Here is a 20,976-nt window from a genome sequence, read left to right as displayed (position 1 = left end):
TAATTCTATAAATGTACCAACTTGCAATTGGTAGATATTATTAATGGTTAGGTTTCGAGTAGACAAGATTTGATGGTCGTCTAAAATTATCCATTGGTACAAAATTATCACTTTTGCCATGACTTAAAGGGTGTTGCTAGGCACTTTTTTTCAAATATAAAATCGTAACTATAAACAGTAATCATTTCTTCGTCAAAATCTGTGTCGCGCCGAAATATTCAAAATTCTTTTTGTGATGTGTATGAAAGATGAATAATGTTTTCCGATTGTTCAAAAGTCCTTTTCAAACTTTCAAATTTAATGTTCAACTATGGAAATATAAAAATCGCTTGAAAATTGTACGGAATTTTTGTTCCGGTGGTGATGGGGGGTGCGAACCTGAAAGGGTAAAAAAAAACTTGTGTAGGCAGGCACATTTAGTAAATTTTATTTGCTTTTAGAAAGGTATAATATTGGGTGTATACGAAGGTGATAATGGTGAACCAATTCTGTCAAGTGCTGCGAAAAAGTACAACGACTGCACTGACGGGAAATTTTTTGAACTTATCAAATCGTAAGTAACAATTAATCTTGGGTAGTTCTACAGTTGAAATCGTTTTAAATCGGCATGAGTATGAGTAAACAATGCGTGCTAAAAAAGATTTTATTTCGAGATCCGGAACAACATTGAAGGTAGGAGAAGCCCTTCTTTTCACCAACCTCGATACCGAATTTTGCGCGGTTGCGGCAGTGGGTTTAGGTCATCCAAATTTGTGCTACAACGAACTGGAATGCATCGACGAAGGAACAGAGGCCTCTCGGAGAGCTGCAGGTGCCGGTATTCAAAGATTGAAAATGAGCAGACTTCATCGAGTTCTTATCGAGGGTCTTGGGCATCCCGAACAAGCTGCCGAAGGAGCAGCGTTAGCCCTGTGGCGCTACCAGGACAACAAACTGCACAAAAGCATGATACCATCGATTGAATTGCACGATGACCCAGACACCGAGAGTTTCCAGCGCGGTCTCTTCAAGGCAGAATGCCAAAATTTAGCGAGAAGACTTTCCGACACCCCAGGCAACCAAATGACCCCGCTGCATTTTGCCCAAGAAACTGTCAATGAACTTTGCCCTTGCGGAATAAAGGTATCGTAAAAACTTTTCAAACTCTCCACATCAATTTATTACACTATATTATGTAGGTGGAAGTTCACGATAAAGATTGGATCGAATCGAAGAAGATGAACGCTTTTTTGACAGTTGCTCGGGGTTCTTGCGAACCGCCGATCTTTCTGGAACTGCACTATTGTGGGGAGCCGGCAGACGTGAAACCAATCATGCTCGCAGCAAAGGGCATCACGTTCGACAGCGGGGGCTTGAGTCTGAAAAGAACTCGAATCATGTCCGATAACAGGGGCGATATGGCAGGGGCCGCAATTATAGTGGCCGTAATGAAGGCCGTTGCGGCCCTCAGTATTCCCCTTAATATCACCGGTCTGATCCCCTTGTGCGAGAACATGCCCAGCGGTATGGCAATGAAACCTGGTGACGTGGTGTGTGGTTTGAATGGGAAGACGATCATGATCGAAGATGCCGATCACGAAGGTCGAATGCTTTTGGCCGATACGTTTGTTTACGGTCAGGGTACGTTCAAGCCCCGAATGGTAATCGATTTTGCCACCCTGATGCCCGGAACTGAAGGTGCTATAGGATCGTCGGCAAGTTCTGTCTTTACTAACTCGGAAAACTTGTGGGCACAGGTATAAGCTACAATATTTTGAATTGAATTTTTAAGTATTTAAATAGATAACAATTTCGAAAGTTTGCTGAACTATTAAGGTTATAGGGATATTATAATTGTTGTCTCATAAGCTTGAACTATTTATTTCATTCAGGAATTAGCATTAAAAAGCTAACGTTAACTTTAGGTAAGAAAAGCGTCTGTGATAACTGGAGACAGGGTGTGGCGTTTTCCCATTTGGGAATATTTTGGCAAAAAGTTAAGAAAATTTCCTTCACACGACGTGGATAACAGGGGCGAAGGTGCGGTGAACGCCTGTAATGCGACCGCGTTCCTTCGGGAGTTCCTTCAGTGCGTTGACTGGATGCACGTTGACATCACCAATAGTGGAATGGTAATGAAGAACAAAAACATATCGTATTTGACGAAACGTAGAATGACGGGCAGACCGACGCGCACTATAATCCAACTTCTTTATCAACTGGCTAATCCAAGTGAACAAAAACCAAAGTGCTGACAAGTGTTCGTAAAAATGTTTATTGTCTATCGTCTTTTCTCTCTTTAGTTTAGCGTACATGTGTTAATGTCGTAAGTTAAAACAATCCATTCGGAAGTTACGCTCTCGCCATTTATTTCCTTCGATATCATCATCATTCAGCGCAGTTTGCTCCGAACTATTTTCGAAGTTGGGGCAACGCGTACTGACTTAATTTAAAATTTTGAACGTATTGTATATATCAGAGATGCAAGTTCAAGTGCTGTCATGAATTCAAGGGGATTCCTTCGACTTTATTTTGGACAGGCTGGTCACCTGTCAACCCACTCCCCTGAGGGGTGTGGGAGTTAGTGATTATTCTTATTTCAACAAGTAAAATAGCTACCTCAATATCTCTATATACGATACATTTCATTGTCGCGAATCTGCCAAATTTTGTTTGAATACTTTCCTTTTTTTTTAGTTAAATTGCAATTTTGGAAGTACGTATTTACTTTTTGTATTTGCATTTACGACTCGTATAAGTATTTTTTCTATATACATAACATAATTAGTTTTACACTTTATGTACTGGTTTTGCAATAATATTCGAGGTTTCTAATAAAATTATCCATCAATGCTTGCATTATATTTCGTCAAATTGTGCGTCGTTTTGAAATTCGCGGCGTTTGCGAAACCAAAATGGCAACCAAACGTACAAGGTCGCAGTTGTCAAACTTTTGAGGTTAGATTACTAGTTTCTGCTGCGTTTGATTGAATTTATTTAATAAAATTAAATACAGACGCGATTTATTCCGAAAAAAAGTGTGTGAATTATGGCTGCTACTTCCCATGGACTTCCTGTATCACAAATATTGAAATCCAAAACAGAGGGAGATGATGAACCGAAAAAGAAATCTAGAGAAGATTGGAGGAAGGCGAAGGAGTTAGAAGAAGCCCGAAAAGCTGGTACTGCGCCAGCTGCTGTAGATGAGGAAGGAAAAGATATAAACCCCCACATACCTCAGTATATTGCAACTGCTCCTTGGTATTATGGGGCCCAAGGGCCCACTCTAAAACATCAGCGTCCCCAAGAGGACAAACAAAAGTCATTTTCGGATTTAGACGAATGGTATAAGCGTGGAGTTGATGCAGTAAGTGCTCTTCTTTTTAATGTACTGATTTATTTGAGATCTAATTTCTTATCTTGCAGAGTAATGTAGTAATTAAGTACCGCAAGGGAGCTTGTGAAAATTGTGGTGCAATGACTCATAAAAAGAAAGATTGCATGGACAGACCTCGTAAGGTAGGCGCTAAATATTCTGGCGTTAACATAGCTCCTGATGAATATATACAAAAAAACTTATCATTGAGTTATGATGGAAAAAGGGACAGATGGAGTGGTTATGATCCATCAGAGCATAGGGCTATCATTGAAGAATTCCAGAAGGTTGAAGAAGCCAAAAGGCAACTACGTGCTGATAAACTTGCAACTGATGATGATAAAGAGGAAGTTGATGAAGAAGAAGATGAGGATAAATATGTTGATGAGGTTGATATGCCAGGAACAAAAGTTGACAGCAAACAGAGAATTACAGTCAGGAATTTAAGGATAAGAGAGGACACAGCTAAATATTTACGTAACTTGGATCCTAATTCAGCCTATTATGATCCCAAAACAAGGTCTATGAGGGAAAATCCTAAGCCAAACAAGGATGATGGGTAAAATCATAATCATTAGTAATGTAAAGTTATTAAATTACTTAATTTCTACAGATATCAAGGAGAAAACTTTGTAAGATTTACTGGAGACACAACTAAGCATGCCAAAGCTCAGATATTTGCTTGGGAAGCTCATGAAAAAGGAGTGGACATACATCTTCTTGCAGAACCAACTAAATTGGAACTACTTCAAAAAGAGTATGAAGAAAAGAAACAGGAATTCAAGTCAAAAGTACAGGAGAGTGTACTTGAAAGGTATGGGGGTGAGGAACACCTAAAGGCACCTCCAAAAACTCTATTGCTGGCACAAACAGAAGATTATGTGGAATACTCAAGGTCTGGAAAAATTGTTAAGGGAGCAGAGAAACCAGTTGTGAGATCAAAATATGAAGAGGATGTTTATATAAATAATCATACCAGTGTATGGGGATCATTCTGGAAAGATGGCAAATGGGGTTACAAATGCTGTCATTCATTCATTAAAAATTCTTATTGTCTTGGAGAAGCTGGAAAGTTACAAAATGAAACATCAGTTCCACATACAAACCATTTTAAGAATGAGTCAAACAGTGGAAAAGAATCATCTTCCCCTGATGATAGTTCTAGTTCTGATGAGGAAATTAAAAAGAAGTCAAAGAAAAAGAAAAAGGACAAAAAGAAAAAGAAGTCAAAGGTGGAGAAGAAAGGGGACAAATTAAAAGAAGCCCTGGATGCTGAAGAAAAGCACCAAGAGGAAGCCAAAAAGTACCTGGAAATAGACGAAAGAAAGAGACCTTATAATAGCATGTATGAAGTTAAAAAACCATCCGAAGAAGAAATGGAAGCTTATTATATGAAGAGGAGGCGTGAAGAAGATCCAATGAATCAATTTTTGTAAGTTAAACGCAAATATTATTTTATTTTGGTATAATTAATCTTAAAAATAAAAAGTCATTCATAATTATTCTTTTTTTATTCCAGTTTGAGGTGTCTTCTTATCTGATAAATCTTTCGTTATTTTAAGTAAAACTCCCTCTTTTATCATTTTAGCAGCTAAGTTGGCGGTGTTCCTTGCATCGTGTAGACCACAGTGTTCCCGTCCTTCAAAACACAACCCCAACTCAGATAATGCCCCTTTGAGACCCTTTGGTTTCCTTTGGTAATGTTCCTACAAAACAAGATGATAAAAGATAAAAAGAACGTTTTTTTTCATTTAAGTCAAAACCCTGACATGAGCAATGGTCTTTTTCTACTAAAATCCTGGAATCTTTTCTTTTTCAATTTCATACAAACCTTATATAAAGCCCTTAAGTCGATCCATCTATTAAAGATTTCAGGTTTAAATATTCTTTTCCTTTGACACTCTTTTTGTAGACAAACATTTAAATCCCAATCAGACCAAGTAACAAACGTTGCATTTTTTCTTTTTGAGTCTTTTTCTTCTGTGAAAACAATACCATGAAGACTTTTCATATCATTAATCCATTTTCCAAGTACCATTAAACATGTCCCAAGTGGTACACCATTATCCACTTTCTCCTGAGTTATACCTTAGAAATTATAATTGGTTTTTACTTGACAATTTTACGGACTAATCTTTTCAATTTCCTTTTATTCTTAATTTAATATTGCATACCTGTAAATTCTTGACAGAATATACTTAAATGGGGTCTCTCAATTGGCATTACATACTGTTGAAATTCAGATATAATTTCATTTTTTGAAATGGAATATAATACAACAGAGAATTCAATAATTTCTGGAGCAGCTCTGTTCTTATCATTCGGTTCCCAACAAGTTGATTCAAAATCCAAAACGAATAAGTAATTAAACAACTGATTTCTAATTTTTTCAAAAGTGTTAGTTGGGTCATCCAACTTGATAGTTTCAACCAAATTTAAAACTCTATAAAAGAAATAGAATACATGTAATACAATTAATTAATAAAATAAGTGCTATAATACTTTGCCAGTTGTAAAGTCGACAATTCTAATGTACAATTCGACATAATTATATATTTTTTTTAAAGGATTTTAACTTATATATTACTCTTGATTTATAATGACCTTTTCAAATACAAAAATGACTCAGCAGTCAACAGAGTACATATAAGTAATTTCAGGGTAATAATTATATTTACAGTACTAAATAAAGTAATTAATTAAAATTCTTCATTTCAAATAGATAAAATATTAATTTAAAAAAAAGCCCAAGGGAAAGTTGAGACTTTAGCCATTGTCTATAAAAAATCACAGGGCTGATATCCACCACAATCAAATGTAACTTCAACCTAAATGTTTAAGAACATAAATATGTTAATAGTCACTCATTACTGCTGTATTTTTAATTATTATAAAAAAGAAAGTGTACTGGATTTTTCAAAACATTCTATTTGTATATAATTCAAGCCTATTATTCAAGTATTCAAGAGCAATAGTTGACAATCAGACCTGTCAAAAATTTAATCGTTTGATTTTGTGGGTCAGTTAATAGTGCCAGTTATTTGATTTTATCAAAATAAACTTACAAAAAAGTGATAAACTGTGATTAATGCTAATTTTTGATATTATAAAAAACGGAATCAGTTCATAATGGCATTTTTGACAAGAAGCAGCACCCTTCTGAAAGTTACACCTACGTTGAAGTTCAGATTATTTTGTGATGCTGCTGTGGATATAGGAAAGGTATTTTTGTATTTATATTCTTCTTAAATAGTATAGAAAAGCTATTTATTTATTGTAGAAAGGATTAGTTCTTGGCGTCTTTAAAGAAAACAAAACATTAGTCCTAACTTCAACTGCAAAAAGATATAACCAACAAACCCAGAATAAGCTGCAAAAACAAGTAGAATTGTAAGTAAAAACTATTAATTATTCCTAATAATCTGTTTCCAGTAATTGATGTTGAATGCATTAGTTTTTGAACAAATTATAAGGAAAGCTATGCAGTTATGTTATTGCATTTTGAAATCGATTGTAACATCTATTGTGCTATAAATTATATTATCAAAGCATCTCTATCCAGTATAATATGTTATCCCCTGCTTTACTTTCTTTTCATTCTTTTCACCCTTCACCTAAGCTGACCTGAAACTTTCATTTTTTATTTCTTATAAGACCTTTTCAAGTCCTAGTTATTCCCAACATTTTGAATATGTAGAATTTCCTTTTAAAAACTCTGTTTGACTGTTTCAGGTCGGTATCCATCTCTTTTTAATCCCTCTTAACTGTCCAAATCACCACCATCTAAATATTCCATTAAAATGGCCACTGGTGGCCATGATGGACGTGGAAGTGCAGGATCTACACATAGTTTTGGCAGCAATCCAACAACCAGATCATCTGTAAGGACACCAAAACGTCAGAGATCAGCTCCAGGAAGCAGCCAATCTACTGAAGAAAAAAGTGATTTTCTTTGCCCAGTTTGTTTCAACTTAATTGAAGAGGCTCACATAACAAAGTGTGGACATACTTTTTGCTACAGTTGCATATTAAAGTGCATTGAAACGATGAAACGATGCCCCAAATGCAACTCACCACTTCTCAGTGCCGAGCAAATCTTTCCAAATTTCCTTCTGAACGACGTCATAAAAAAACACAAGATGCGTATGAACGGTTTGGAGTCCTTGGGGTTGAGCAGAGAAAGTTCAAACGAATTTTCTACCCTTGCCGATGGTTTACGTGACTTTATCGCTTCTGAATCCCAAAATCTTACATTACCAGATGTGAATATAATGCTGGAAATATTGACCCAGAGGAAACAACTACTGGAAGCTGAATCATGTGCTGCACAAAACAAACTGCTCCTGGAATTCTTAAAACTCTTACTTCAACAGAAAGAGGAGCAAAAGAACCAAATAATTAAAGAGGTGAACATAATAAAGCATGACATTGATGAGGTTGAAAGGATTCTTAGAGAAGTCCATAGTAAATGTCCTACTTTAGAAGATGTAGAAAGGGCTGTAGGATCAGCTTCAGATGGTGATTCTGCAGTTCGAGCCATGAAAAAGGAAATGATTGAAATCATAGATAATATAGAATCAACTACGAAAAAGGACGACGCATCATTTGTACCCCAGGCCGGTAGCGAAAGTACCAAACATCCAGGATTGTCCTCTTTGGCCACTAGAAGAAGACGAATGCACGCACATTTTGAAGATTTCGTCCAATGTTACTTCACCACCAGGTCCAAAGATTTATTTTTCAAGGATACCGAAAAATCTCCTAAACTTACCGAATCTTCTTCAAGTTTGAACGAATTCCGAGAGAATCTTGTCAAATTTTCACGTTACAACTCATTAAGACCACTTGCCACCCTAAATTATTCCAACGACCTCTTTAACAATTCTACAATCGTTTCCAGCATAGAATTTGATAAAGATAACGAATTTTTTGCAATAGCTGGAGTCACAAAAAGGATAAAAGTGTTTGATTATAATGCTGTTATTCAGGACTCTGTGGACATTCACTATCCTTGCATGGAAATGGTATCTAGCTCGAAGATCTCATGTGTGAGTTGGAACAGTTATCACAAAGGTACTCTTGCTTCTAGCGACTATGAGGGCACTGTTACTATTTGGGACGCATCTACTGGCCAGAGGACAAAAACATTTCAAGAACATGAAAAGAGATGTTGGAGCGTTGATTTTAATGACGTCGACACCCGACTTATAGCATCCGGATCGGATGATGCCCGAGTGAAATTGTACTCTTTGAATGTAGAACATTCAATAGCAACCTTAGAAGCAAAAGCAAATGTCTGTTGTGTTAAATTCAATCCTCGAAGTTCCTGTCATCTAGCATTTGGAAGTGCGGACCATTGTGTCCACTATTATGACCTGAGAAATATGAAGGAGCCTGTTAGCGTGTTCAAAGGTCACAAAAAAGCTGTTAGTTACGTTAAATTTCTCAACAGCGAGGAAATAGTATCAGCATCGACTGATTCGCAGTTAAAATTATGGAATATTAATACTCCTTATTGTCTGAGGTCTTTTGTGGGGCATATTAATGAGAAAAATTTTGTGGGATTGGCTACAGATGGCGACTATGTCGCCTGTGGATCGGAAAATAACGCCCTTTATATTTATTATAAGGGTTTGACTAAAAAACTTTTCAGTTACAAATTTGAAGCTACAAGAGGGGTTTTAGAAAATGAACGCAGAGAGGATGAACCTAATGAGTTTGTATCAGCAGTGTGTTGGAAACAACACTCGAATGTGGTCGTAGCTGCTAATAGCCAAGGAACTATTAACATTTTAGAGCTCGTTTGAAAGCGGAAATGTCGTTAATTATTATTCGTTAGTATTCGACAAAATATTGTGTTCGACATTGTCTTTCATGTGATAGAGAAAATTTAAATGTGTAAGACCAATATTGATTCCTCTCGCCTTTTGTTTTTGTGGTGGTTTTTAAGGTATTTTAGATTGGGTGTACATTGATAAATAATTTTTTAATTCAATCGCTTTTGCACCTGTTAATTATCAATTCAGTTGTGCTAAATAATAGCATTTTAATTTATTACAAAGCAAAAAATTAAATATGCTATTCGTTTTTTAAAAAATGTTTTTTTTTAAAGTTATAATGAAAAAGACTGTTTATATGGTAGCTGAGAAAAGTTTTGAGTATCGATTAGAAATTGTGAAAATCATTTTGGAAATTTACAAATTTAAAATAATGACGATAACTAATTTACAAATCAAAGAGCTTTACAAACGTATTTGTATTTTAATACATACGCATAACATGGCTTGATCAACTTTACTTTTATTTACTAAATATGATATTGATAAAATAAATAATTGATAATTTCATTATATTGTAAAGTCGATTAAATAATACTGCCAACTGTACCTACTCTTAATATAGTTTTGCTACTACAATTTCTCCTCAAAACGTTTCAGCAATAAGTACAAATGCTAAGAAGGGTATATCTTTTCAAATGTGAAATTGAACAAGAACGAATCATTTCAAAAAACTTTAATAATTGTAAAAATAAATAAGAAGCTGTAAACGCTTTGCAGTTTTTTACTTAAATATTTATTAATTCAGAATATTTTATAAAAAACAGTTCCAAAATTTCAAATTAAATTTTCTATAAATGCACGTTTCATTGTGTTCCTTTTAGTGGTTGTTTTGTACCTATATATGTATTACTGCCTTCTAGTTTTTGTACATCAATTGTTTTCATCGGTGGTTGTGAAAAAAATTGGTAATTGGGGGTAAAAATCTCACTCTTTGTTAATGTTTGCTCCTAATGATTTGCTGATTTATAAATAATGCTATTTTTGTCTGGACTTAATAGATACAAACTGGAAACATCTTTAGTATTTATAGCTAAAAATAAATCACGTATAACGTTCGGAGATGTATAAATTATTTTTAATAGTTTATTGAAACGGTATATTGTACAGAAATTTATGTATACACAGTTATATCATTTTTTACTGTTAGTGTTCAATAGAGAATTCATTATATTGTAATGATGTGATGGCTTCAGAAATCATAAATTGCAGGGGCTCTTGTCTGAACTGTATACACATACATTTATATTTTTAATTTTTAAATGAAAAATGAAAGCAAATTTAATTATCTATGTAATACAAAAAATATTTACAGGAGCCGTTGCAATGTATAAATTCCATTGATGTTTTTGCTCATTTAATTAATTACATACATGCATATAATTGTGCCAAATTTACAGTGTCGGTGTCTTAGGAAAACTGCACAAATTAACATTCGTCGTTAATTAATATGAGTGCTAGAACTACTTAAATGACTGAGAAAGTTATATAACATTTTTAGGGATGTTACTTTGTTGTCTACTTAAGCATTTGTTATTAGAATTCATAAATATATTTTCGGACGATTGCTCACATGCATTAGAAATGATAAATAGCTATTTGAAATTCCATGTGTTAGTTTTGTAGATTTAAAATCGGGGCTGTATTAGTGTTAACTATTTTCATGATATTTTTCTGTTGTTTGTTATTGGTAGAATCAATATATCATTTCTTGCTGTTGTATCATGTCGATAGCAATAAAGTATTCATTACTAGTTACTACAATTATTATTTTATACCACAGCACTTCACTCTTAATTGGGTTTTAACGCTCAAATTTAAATTATGACTTACATTATTCTTTTTGGTAGACCTGTTGTTGTCTTAGGGCTGAAGGAGTGCTCAAACAGGGCAAAACAGTAGTATTTTGGGGATTGGACGGAAATTCTGAGTATGACGCCGTAGCTGTTGTTGCCTTGAATAAACCATCAAAAGGTTTTAACAAAAGTGAACAACTTAATGAAGAGTTAGATACTGTAAGAACCAAAGCTGCAGGTATTTTTTTCCATCAGTGTAGTATTATAGTTTTTAATCGTGTGTTTCTCTTTCTAGATGGTTGTAGAGTTTTAAAAAATCTGGGATTCAGAAAAATATTTGTAGAAAGTTTTGGACACGCAGAAGCTGCTGCAGAGGGTAGTATTTTAAGTACCTGGAGATTTCAGTCTTTTAAAACAAAAAAAGACGCACCTTTGACTATCTCTCTATATCCTGAAGTTAATCCAAATGCTGATGATGAAAACACCTTGTGGAACAGAGGAGTGACAAAAGCGTCATCGCAAAACATAGCTCGTCGTTTAGCTGACTGTCCAAGTAATCATATGACTCCTCGCATTTTTGCAGAAGAAGTCACAAACTTGTTCAAATCTTCGAATGTGAACGTACAGATTTATGACAAAGAATGGGCAGAGAAACAAAAAATGGGAGCGTTCCTCTCTGTTACCAAGGGCTCTGTTGAACCTCCTGTATTTTTAGAAATCACCTACTTTGGTTCAGATAAAGAAACACAACCCATAGTTTTAATCGGTAAAGGAGTTACATTTGACTCTGGAGGAATCAGCCTTAAACCTCCTTCGAATATGGACGAAATGAGAGCTGATATGGGAGGTGCTGCCTCATTGATAGGAACCCTAAATGCCGTTGCACAGTTTAAGTTTCCAATAAATCTAAAAGTACTTATACCTCTATGTGAAAATATGCCCTCTGGTACAGCAATTAAACCGGGGGACGTGATATTCGCAAAGAATGGAAAATCGATTTGTGTCGACAACACAGACGCCGAGGGACGTCTTATTCTTGCAGATGCCTTGTGTTATAGCGAAACATTAAATCCTAAGTTCGTTGTGGACGTGGCGACCCTTACAGGTGCCATAAGGATCGCTTTAGGGAACGTGGCAGCAGGAGTTTTTACAAATGACGACGAGTTGTACGAGGTTCTGAAGGAAGCAGGATCTAACTGTGGAGACAGAGTGTGGCGGATGCCTCTTTGGAGTCATTTCTCTAAACAAGTTACGGAACATGCGGCGTACGACATAAATAATATGGGCAAGGGAAAGGGCGGAGGTTCGTGTGTAGCAGCCGCATTTCTAAAGGAATTCGCACCCAAAGGAAAAAAGTGGATGCATTTGGATATCGCTGGAGTTATGGGGCCCAGTGATGACACTCCGTATCTATCAAAAGGTATGACTGGTAGGCCTACTAGAACTCTAATAGAATTTTTAAATTTAGTAAGTAATAAGTAAAATTCTTTTCATTAAATATTTAGTTATGGTCTTTCACAAAATAAAGTGAATATGAAACTGTCACCCCATTTCGTAGTTTTCTTCTAGGAAAAATACTTGTTATATTCATAAATGTTTATTTATCACAAAATTTCAGCATAATTCGGTAACGTTACATATTTTTAAAATAATATGCGTGACACAGAATATTTTCAACTGGACCACAAATTAATTCGATGTAATATTATCATTATTTATTTTCTAAAGGAGAAGGCAAACCCTATAACTCGAAAGCTAGTTTTACAATATACCTAATAATAATTACCTACTATTAAATTTGCTACTTTATCGGAGTTTTAGGATTCCCTTTGAAAAAGATATATCATACAAACTTATTGTAAGTATCTCTTTAAAATCTGTAGTTCTTGCTTAAACTGAATACTCCTAAAACTAAATAAAATAGTACTTAATATGTAGTAAAACATTGCTATAAACGTTTTGTTTTTGCAAAATATTGCTCTTTCTTGCCCTAACACCACAATACACTTTAAGAAATTCTCTTATCATTTAATGTTTTTTTTGTAATTTATTTATTTTTTGCGATTATACATAAGTGCTAGTGAGCTCCACACAAAAAAACTGGTGAATCAGTGACTTCATACGAGATTTTAAAAGCATTCATACATATAATAATATTGTATCACAAACTTTTTAAATACCGCTATCGATCTTTAAGCCAGCGATGTTAATTTGGAATGTTTATCGGTCTGACAAGCTGGTTAATTTAATAAAACCAAATTAAAATTTAATTCACGACTTAACAGTTTATTAGATAAAACAAATAACTTTGGTTTTAGCTAAGGAACGCACAAATCGAACTAAAAAGGCTCTGTAGCCTTTCTTATTACTAAAATCTTTTACTCCTAATAACGAATACATTTTAGATCGTTTTAATAAATGAAAAACTTAATTCATTGTATAAAGTATAATACGATTATCGTTTCCTTCAATTATTAACTATAACGTATAGTAAGTTATCTTTTTATTACTATTTAAAATTGGTAAAACAAAAAAAAAGATTTAAGAATAAAAATTATAAAGATAAAAATTGATAAATCTTTGAGATTCATATGTTAGTTATAATACCAGAACAAGCTAAATAATTAATATAATACATGCACGTTTAAAGTGGATAAATTAAAAAATAAAATCAGATCACTGTTTCACTAAGATAATAAATCTGCAGTATGAAAACGTATTATGCATTGTCTTTATCCTAAATATATTTTTAACTGCAGATTTGCTCAAAAATTTTCTCAAAAAATAAAGGAGGGGTTGTTCTGGTGACATAAGTAAATATAATACTAATAAATGGTACAATAATACTACAACTTTTCGAGTACGTATGACATATACGTTTACCCCAAGCTAAAAGCAGTCCTATAATGTGGGACTGATTCAAGCTGTGGGAGGGGGAGTTACGGGGAAACGTAATCCGGTAAAGCTCCGCGGCCACGACCTCTACCACGGCCTCTTCCTCTGCCTCGCCCCCTCCCGCGTCCCCGTCACCTTCTACCATCTGTCATCCCTATATTAAAATTGAATTATATGAAAATATATTAAGATAGTTCAAAATTATTTCGTACCTATATTGCTCGTATGTTAATAGTCACTCATTACTGCTGTATTTTTAATTATTATAAAAAAGAAAGTGTACTGGATTTTTCAAAACATTCTATTTGTATATAATTCAAGCCTATTATTCAAGTATTCAAGAGCAATAGTTGACAATCAGACCTGTCAAAAATTTAATCGTTTGATTTTGTGGGTCAGTTAATAGTGCCAGTTATTTGATTTTATCAAAATAAACTTACAAAAAAGTGATAAACTGTGATTAATGCTAATTTTTGATATTATAAAAAACGGAATCAGTTCATAATGGCATTTTTGACAAGAAGCAGCACCCTTCTGAAAGTTACACCTACGTTGAAGTTCAGATTATTTTGTGATGCTGCTGTGGATATAGGAAAGGTATTTTTGTATTTATATTCTTCTTAAATAGTATAGAAAAGCTATTTATTTATTGTAGAAAGGATTAGTTCTTGGCGTCTTTAAAGAAAACAAGCTGCTGTAGATGAGGAAGGAAAAGATATAAACCCCCACATACCTCAGTATATTGCAACTGCTCCTTGGTATTATGGGGCCCAAGGGCCCACTCTAAAACATCAGCGTCCCCAAGAGGACAAACAAAAGNTGTATCTTTTTTTTTTTTTTGGTACTCTAAAAGACATAAAAAGTTGTATTATTATTTTATGATAATTTTGAAAAGCAATAAAACTCAACAAATGTTTTCAAAATATTTATTTGATATCGATAAAAATAGTACAGACTTATAGAAAACTAAGTAATAAGCAACGTACTACTGTTAACGTTTCTATCATTAAACTGTATGATTTGCCACAACGTAGTGTTACACAGAAAATTTTTAATCACACTGCATTTAATTTACATTATAGATAATTAAGGGTATTCTGGAATATTTTTTGTTTTTGCTAAACCTACAAGGCACAATTGAGCAATAAATATTAGCGTATACTATAAAAGTCTGCAGTAATAGTAGTAGTAGTAGTATTGTGGTTTACAAAAGAAAGAGACAAAAATACTGCGAAGGAAAAACCCTGAGAATATCAAGCATGAAAAAAATGATACGTGTCTTTAACAGGGGGTGCGTCAGAAAATAAAAAGTTACGCGAGCTCTTAATCATATTTGTTTCGAAAATGAATTATCTGCTTTCTAATTTTTAAATTTTGAGGGGAACAGTTAAGCATTAACACAATATTATGCCTATAAAGACTGCTAGTGGAATGTTCCCTGAAAAACGTAACGAAGTTAACTGCAGCCGTAATTTAAATATTTAAAAGCGTCATATATAAAATGAAATAGAGTTGCAAAGAAGTTCATCGTTGCACCAACATTTCATGAAAAATTAAATCGTGATATGTACAGATATTATAATAAACGAGAAACTTTTGACGCTCTTAAATTATTCTCAATTACTAATTATGAAATCGTTTTAGTTTGTGCATAGAAAAGTAACAGAATTACTAAAAATAAGTTAATGAGAGTCATTGGCAACACATTAATAAAAATATTTCGACAATTTTGGCATCACGAACGACAATCATGCTTCATACTTCAACAGGTCAACGTCGATCTACCTGCATCTGTTGTTGAAGCTGTTGCATCTGTTGCTGTTGTTGTTGTTGTTGCATTTGCTGCAACTGTTGCTGCTGTTGTTGCATTTGCTGCAATTGCTGTTGCTGTAACTGTTGTTGCATAGCAGGACTCATACCAGATACAATCATCTGATTAGGGGTTTGGTTTCCAGGAACTCCCGAACTCATGGGCGACTGTGGAATCGACCCTGAGCCCCCATTGTTCATCATATTCGGAGTTGAGCCTCCCTGAGCTGGACTCTTTGCGTAACCCTGTAAATCACCTAACAGATTTTGCCAAACGATTATTTTATCGTAATGGCGTTTTAAAAGTTCATCTTTTCTGGCTAGTTCCAACCGGAGTTCGTTTATGTCTTCTTTAACTACCATTTCTGGTTTAAGGGCAGATAAAAGGAAACGCTTTTGAAGGAAAAAGGCTTCCATTTGGCGAGCCAAATCTATGAATCTTAACGTCGTTTGTTCCACTTCAGTCCTAATATCATCCTTATCTGTACTACCAATGGCTTCTTCTTTGGTCAGTACATTTAAACAGTGCTGAAATTATACAAAAAGAACAGATTAGGGAATATGTTCTTGTTAATAGAAATTTTAATTTGCAGTTTAAAAATTACTGCCCTATATGAAGGTAAATATGAATCTTGATGTCTTTAATCAATATCCCCTCATCTATCTTAATTAATATAATAAATATATAATGTAAGTATCTTTAGGAATAGCTTAATAATACATTTTCATACACTTTTGAGGAACTTTACCTGAAAAGCTTCTTCGAATTCATCTACCAAATTCCCACTGCCGTTTGTAGGAGTAGCCATGGCAGAAACAGGGGGTGATGCTTCCTTCATTGATGATTTCTTAAAGATTCAACAAAAACATAGGTACAACATAATCTCTCGAGCCTTCTAAATTGAAGCTTAACTATAGCATAAGCAAAGCAAATCACTACCCTACATTCAACATCTTTATACTGTAAACTAAACGAAATAAAACTTAATAACTATTTTTTAATTGTCGACCACATAAACTAAAGACGTTTTATATGTCTTTTACTGTTTTCTTGTCTTACCAAACGTATTTATTGATCCTTAACGTTTCTGCGTCATGTAAAGCTGCATCCGCTAAATTTCATCTAAAGCATGGTGCAAAACATTATCATTCAGACAGCTGAAGCGTGCCTTTGTTTTACTTACCCTTTTTTTATGGATTTGAACTTTTATTTACAATTAAAAAAGTATAATATTTTAATTATTAGGACAAATAGTCAGATCTGCTTCACTTACACTTATGAAAACATCTCAGCATCTCACAATTCACTCACGAATTGTGTGTTGCATATCTTGTCGCAGTGATTGAAGTGACGTGGTTAAGAGTATAATTAAAAATTTTAAAAAATGAATTTAATAACAGTTTTAGAATTAGTATTTTTCATTGGACTATTTCAGTTATCTTCTGCTCTTTATTTTCACATAGGAGAAACCGAAAGAAAGTGTTTCATCGAAGAAATTCCGGACGATACGAATGTTATAGGTTAGTTCACCTTCGGTGTCCCCATACGATTAATTTAATTTTATTATATTTTCTTAGTTAATTACAAAGTCGAGCTATATGATCCCAGAACAGGAGGGTTTATGCCTTCCTCACCAGGCATAGGAATGCACGTTGAAGTTCGAGATCCTGACGACAAAGTAATTTTGTCTCGCGTTTATAGTTCTGAGGGGCGCATTTCGTTTACTTCTCACGCCCCCGGGGAGCACGTAATTTGTATGTACAGTAACAGCAGTGCTTGGTTTGGTGGTTCACAATTGAGGGTCCATTTGGACATTCAAGTTGGTGAGCATGCAATCAACTATGGGGATGTTGTTCAGAAAGAAAAATTATCTGAGTTACAATTAAGAATTCGTCAACTTCTTGATCAAGTTGAACAAATAACCAAAGAACAGAACTATCAAAGAGTAAGTTTAGTAACAACCAATAGGGTTGTACATTAATGGTTTTTATTTTTTAGTATCGAGAGGAAAGATTTAGACAGACAAGTGAAAGTACAAATTCAAGAGTACTGTGGTGGTCTATAATACAAACAGTCATTCTTCTTGCTATGGGTGCTTGGCAAATGAATCACTTAAAACGTTTCTTTGAAGCAAAAAAATTAGTTTAGAAGTTTATTTGGTTTTTTTGTTTTAATTGCTTCTTTTGTAATAAAACTAAAATTTCCATTAGAGTTTTATTTCAATAGAAAAACTCAATCTAACAATAACATTTACAAGATATAACAATAATAATTACACGATATGAACTATAAAATTAGTTTTAATATTGTCTAAGTAAAACCCATGCATTTGTTTAAGTATGAGCTAAACACTTGTGGATTTGATTTTGGATATTTCTTTAATTGTCCTATATCTTTAGATAGAGTAACTAATAAGTTGTTACATGTACAAAAATATACATAAGTGCCTTTTTGTAGTTCTTCTGCCAATTCTATTTGGTGATTATCCATCAAGTCTTCATTTACAACAACTATAAGTGGTTTGCCTTCTTTAAGAACTTCCAGACAGGTACCAGCTCCTGCATGGCTGATAACTAAGTCTACATCTCTTATCTTCGATATAAAGTCGTCAATATAAGTGTAATAATTAATATTAACAAAGTTATGGGAGACTTTTGAGTAAGTACCTAAACCTGTCTGTAAATGCACTACAGAATAACCCAAATTGTGAAGCTTATTTAACGTTTCTTTTTGAGTGACTACTTGTATTAGCTTGTCAAACCTTGTAGTTCCGACTGTAACAAGTACTTCTTTCGATTTCATTTTAATTGCAACGAAAAGATGCTATAAGTTGATAGACGTGGAATAACCTAAAAAACGTCATCATTTTAATCCTCAAAATTATAAAATTCTGTTAGAAATGAAATATATAAAGGCAACCTTTGATTTTGTACCTGAAAATAATGGGGAAATTCTACAATATAATGTTCAAAATACCTTTAAACTTTACTATTTTCAAGCTATTTTTATAGGTTATGTTATTTTCTATCATAGAACAAATTATAAGGAAATTCTTTGTTGTTCTATGATCAGTTGTCATCATTACATTAACCACAAATATTTGTAGCTAACCGATATATGTAAACAGAAATGGCAACCCGAAAAAGAAGTGGTTCCGGCTCAAAAAGACAGCTTAAGGAAAAGGTAGTTCAGCTTTATGAGACCTTATTTAGAGGTGAAGACATTGCCAAGACCAGCTCTTTATTTTGGGATGAGTTTTTTCTGTTGAAACCCAAAATTCCACACATCGAGTCAGAGATACAAAAAATTACAACTGATAAAATAGACCTTATTAGAAACAATGTTACATTGCTGTTTTCAAAATGTATAGAAACGTTAGGACACGAACATAGTATAAGAGTCATTTATGCAATGCAAACATTATGTGCCTTAGTTCATAGTGTTTACTTGAGAAGTGCACTAGAGGACAGTAATATTATCAATTTGCTTCTAAATCCTCCAGAAACGGAGCAGAGGATGCAGATATTGTTTCATCATATTCATTCATTTCTTTCAGGTAAGTTGCTGAGCTGTGTTAAGCTATTTTTATATATTTAAAATTTTAAATCTTCTGTAAATTCTTTCCAGGTGAATCATCTGAAAGCTTGAAAAACTTATCTCTAAAGCTGTTGCTTATATTTGTAACAGGGACTGACAATATTAATCAAAATGTTTTGATAGAATTTTTGATGAGTGCATCACTATTTGAGACTCTTATGCAACTTTTGTGTGATCCAAAGTCTAGGCACCTTCATGGCCATGATGTGGTACTATTTCTTACTGTAATTGTAAACTACAAAAAGAATGAAAACTCAAATCCATATATTGTGAAATTGTCTATGGTAGATGATGAATTAGCTTTGAATGGCTATGGTCAAGTAATTACAGCAGCTCTAAACGACTTTTGTCGTCGATACAACGCCCAACATACAGAAGCACAAAATGGTTCCTGGTTGTCATCTTTAACTAACATTGTGGGGAACATGTTTGTTTCAGAAGAATTGGGAGTCAAAACACAACAGATGAGAGCAAATAATGCCTTACTGTTAGCTTTGTATGAAGCTATACATTTAAATAGGAACTATATTACAACATTAGCTCAAACTCAAACTGATACCAGCGCTCCTCCATCCCCTAGCAATACTTTACAGGCAGGAAAGACAACCCCTGATCTAGCAAGCGGGACTATTGAAGATGTAATGGCCCAAACTACTAATCTTCTAGTTACTTTTTTCCAATATTGGTATATCTTTAGATTTTTATTAATGTTACAGATTAAATATAACTTTTTTCAAAATTTCTAGTTCAATTGTGATGCAAGACACTAAGACTGAAGGTGGGGCCAATACTGTAAAGTTATGTTTCATTATACTTAGCTGCATAGCTGAAGACCAGTATGCAAACTCTATCATGCATGATATAAGCCTGACTTTCAGAGTACGTTTACATAGACTGCCCATGAGACATAGAAAACTGATATCAGATTGCCTTACAGCATCTCAACCTCTCGCCTCTACATTATTAGGTATAACATTTTTGTTTGTTCCATTGTTTAAAAATTAAATTTATGTAATTATTTTCAGATTTACTAATCGAATTTCTTATGAGTCATATGATGAAAAAGTTGCCAATAGAATTGTATCTGTTATGCTTGGGCATAATCCACAGGCTGTTGTGTTACCAAAAAAAATGCCGAGTAAGAATAAATTACCCCTGGAAGGACTTATGGACTGCCCTAATAGCTGTGCTGAAATTTGTGGTTCAAAATGAGAGCAATCTTGCCAAGAAAATGAATATTTTCGAATTATGTTTAAAAATACTTAACATATTCAATTTATTTATAACGTATGGCGACACTTTTCTACCTACCCCCGGCAGTTATGACGATTTGTATTACGAAATTATTCGTATGCATCAAGTTTTTGATAATGTTTATTCTTTAGGTAATTTCATCAAGTGCCTTTTTTTTAATTAGAATTTCCTTGAATAATTAACTTTATTTAATTGTTTTAGCAATATCTAGTCAATTTTCTTATTAAGATTTATTAAAAAATTAATTCTAAATATAATCTTTACTTATTTCTATGCAATATCTTAATAATGCATTTTTTCACAAAATTTATTATTTTGTAGCACTTACTTTATCAAGTGTAAAAATCAATAAAACTCTATAAAGCTAGAGTTTTGCAAAAAGTTTACAATATATTATTTATTTAAACAAATTGAATAATCATGCTTTTATTC

General features: G+C 33.7%; 8 protein-coding genes across 11 annotated transcripts; 5 read left to right on the top strand and 3 right to left on the bottom strand.

Moving 5' to 3' along the window:
• Positions 1 to 142: 142 nt before the first annotated feature.
• Positions 143 to 2,831, top strand: LOC108739134 (cytosol aminopeptidase-like). Its single transcript, XM_018472874.1, has 5 exons — positions 143 to 386; positions 441 to 553; positions 654 to 1,122; positions 1,179 to 1,736; positions 1,905 to 2,831. Exons 1-5 carry the CDS (start codon positions 249 to 251, stop codon positions 2,232 to 2,234), a joined length of 1,608 nt encoding a protein of 535 aa, XP_018328376.1. The 5' UTR covers positions 143 to 248; the 3' UTR covers positions 2,235 to 2,831.
• Positions 2,832 to 2,908: 77 nt separating this feature from the next.
• LOC108739132 (pre-mRNA-splicing factor Slu7) lies at positions 2,909 to 4,857 on the top strand. The gene is made up of 3 exons (XM_018472872.2): positions 2,909 to 3,346; positions 3,406 to 3,914; positions 3,969 to 4,857. Exons 1-3 carry the CDS (start codon positions 3,029 to 3,031, stop codon positions 4,789 to 4,791), a joined length of 1,650 nt encoding a protein of 549 aa, XP_018328374.1. The 5' UTR covers positions 2,909 to 3,028; the 3' UTR covers positions 4,792 to 4,857.
• Positions 4,777 to 6,037, bottom strand: LOC108739095 (ERI1 exoribonuclease 2). The gene is made up of 4 exons (XM_025973213.1): positions 5,858 to 6,037; positions 5,530 to 5,798; positions 5,187 to 5,443; positions 4,777 to 5,061 (listed from the first exon to the last, which is right to left on the bottom strand). Exons 1-4 carry the CDS (start codon positions 5,899 to 5,901, stop codon positions 4,855 to 4,857), a joined length of 777 nt encoding a protein of 258 aa, XP_025828998.1. The 5' UTR covers positions 5,902 to 6,037; the 3' UTR covers positions 4,777 to 4,854.
• Positions 6,038 to 6,212: 175 nt separating this feature from the next.
• Positions 6,213 to 12,538, top strand: LOC108739094 (E3 ubiquitin-protein ligase COP1-like). Of its 2 annotated transcripts, XM_025973212.1 has the most exons (4): positions 6,213 to 6,577; positions 6,636 to 6,745; positions 11,060 to 11,226; positions 11,284 to 12,538. In XM_025973212.1, exons 1-4 carry the CDS (start codon positions 6,485 to 6,487, stop codon positions 12,468 to 12,470), a joined length of 1,557 nt encoding a protein of 518 aa, XP_025828997.1. In that variant the 5' UTR covers positions 6,213 to 6,484; the 3' UTR covers positions 12,471 to 12,538. The 2 variants fall into 2 exon arrangements, with proteins under 2 accessions (XP_025828997.1, XP_025828996.1); XM_025973211.1 differs by lacking the exons at positions 6,213 to 6,577; positions 11,060 to 11,226; positions 11,284 to 12,538 and adding an exon at positions 7,088 to 10,946 and having other exon boundaries at positions 6,653 to 6,745.
• A 2,257-nt stretch (positions 12,539 to 14,795) lies between these two features.
• Positions 14,796 to 16,979, bottom strand: LOC108739142 (mediator of RNA polymerase II transcription subunit 28). 2 transcript variants are annotated; one of them, XM_018472887.2, is made up of 4 exons: positions 16,877 to 16,978; positions 16,753 to 16,815; positions 16,442 to 16,540; positions 14,796 to 16,220 (listed from the first exon to the last, which is right to left on the bottom strand). In XM_018472887.2, the coding sequence occupies exons 3-4, from the start codon at positions 16,529 to 16,531 to the stop codon at positions 15,654 to 15,656; spliced, it is 657 nt and encodes a 218-aa protein (XP_018328389.1). In that variant the 5' UTR covers positions 16,532 to 16,540; positions 16,753 to 16,815; positions 16,877 to 16,978; the 3' UTR covers positions 14,796 to 15,653. The 2 variants fall into 2 exon arrangements, with proteins under 2 accessions (XP_018328389.1, XP_018328390.1); XM_018472888.2 differs by lacking the exon at positions 16,753 to 16,815 and having other exon boundaries at positions 16,877 to 16,979.
• A 20-nt stretch (positions 16,980 to 16,999) lies between these two features.
• Positions 17,000 to 17,897, top strand: LOC108739143 (transmembrane emp24 domain-containing protein eca). Its single transcript, XM_018472890.2, has 3 exons — positions 17,000 to 17,213; positions 17,271 to 17,638; positions 17,692 to 17,897. The coding sequence occupies exons 1-3, from the start codon at positions 17,078 to 17,080 to the stop codon at positions 17,839 to 17,841; spliced, it is 654 nt and encodes a 217-aa protein (XP_018328392.1). The 5' UTR covers positions 17,000 to 17,077; the 3' UTR covers positions 17,842 to 17,897.
• Positions 17,894 to 18,749, bottom strand: LOC108739144 (UDP-N-acetylglucosamine transferase subunit ALG13 homolog). 2 transcript variants are annotated; one of them, XM_025973246.1, is made up of 2 exons: positions 18,670 to 18,749; positions 17,894 to 18,542 (listed from the first exon to the last, which is right to left on the bottom strand). In XM_025973246.1, exon 2 carries the CDS (start codon positions 18,493 to 18,495, stop codon positions 18,004 to 18,006), a length of 492 nt encoding a protein of 163 aa, XP_025829031.1. In that variant the 5' UTR covers positions 18,496 to 18,542; positions 18,670 to 18,749; the 3' UTR covers positions 17,894 to 18,003. The 2 variants fall into 2 exon arrangements, with proteins under 2 accessions (XP_025829031.1, XP_018328393.1); XM_018472891.2 differs by having other exon boundaries at positions 18,627 to 18,715.
• A 38-nt stretch (positions 18,750 to 18,787) lies between these two features.
• LOC108739145 (armadillo-like helical domain-containing protein 3) lies at positions 18,788 to 20,726 on the top strand. The gene is made up of 4 exons (XM_018472892.2): positions 18,788 to 19,249; positions 19,321 to 19,975; positions 20,037 to 20,257; positions 20,316 to 20,726. Exons 1-4 carry the CDS (start codon positions 18,823 to 18,825, stop codon positions 20,705 to 20,707), a joined length of 1,695 nt encoding a protein of 564 aa, XP_018328394.2. The 5' UTR covers positions 18,788 to 18,822; the 3' UTR covers positions 20,708 to 20,726.
• Positions 20,727 to 20,976: the final 250 nt, after the last annotated feature.

The sequence above is a fragment of the Agrilus planipennis genome, unplaced genomic scaffold (genome assembly GCF_000699045.2).
Source record: "Agrilus planipennis isolate EAB-ADULT unplaced genomic scaffold, Apla_2.0 scaffold163, whole genome shotgun sequence".
Classification (NCBI taxonomy): Eukaryota; Metazoa; Arthropoda; class Insecta; order Coleoptera; family Buprestidae; genus Agrilus; species Agrilus planipennis.
The sequence above is the reverse complement of the archived record's forward strand: the minus strand, read 5'-3'. Positions and strand labels throughout refer to the sequence as shown.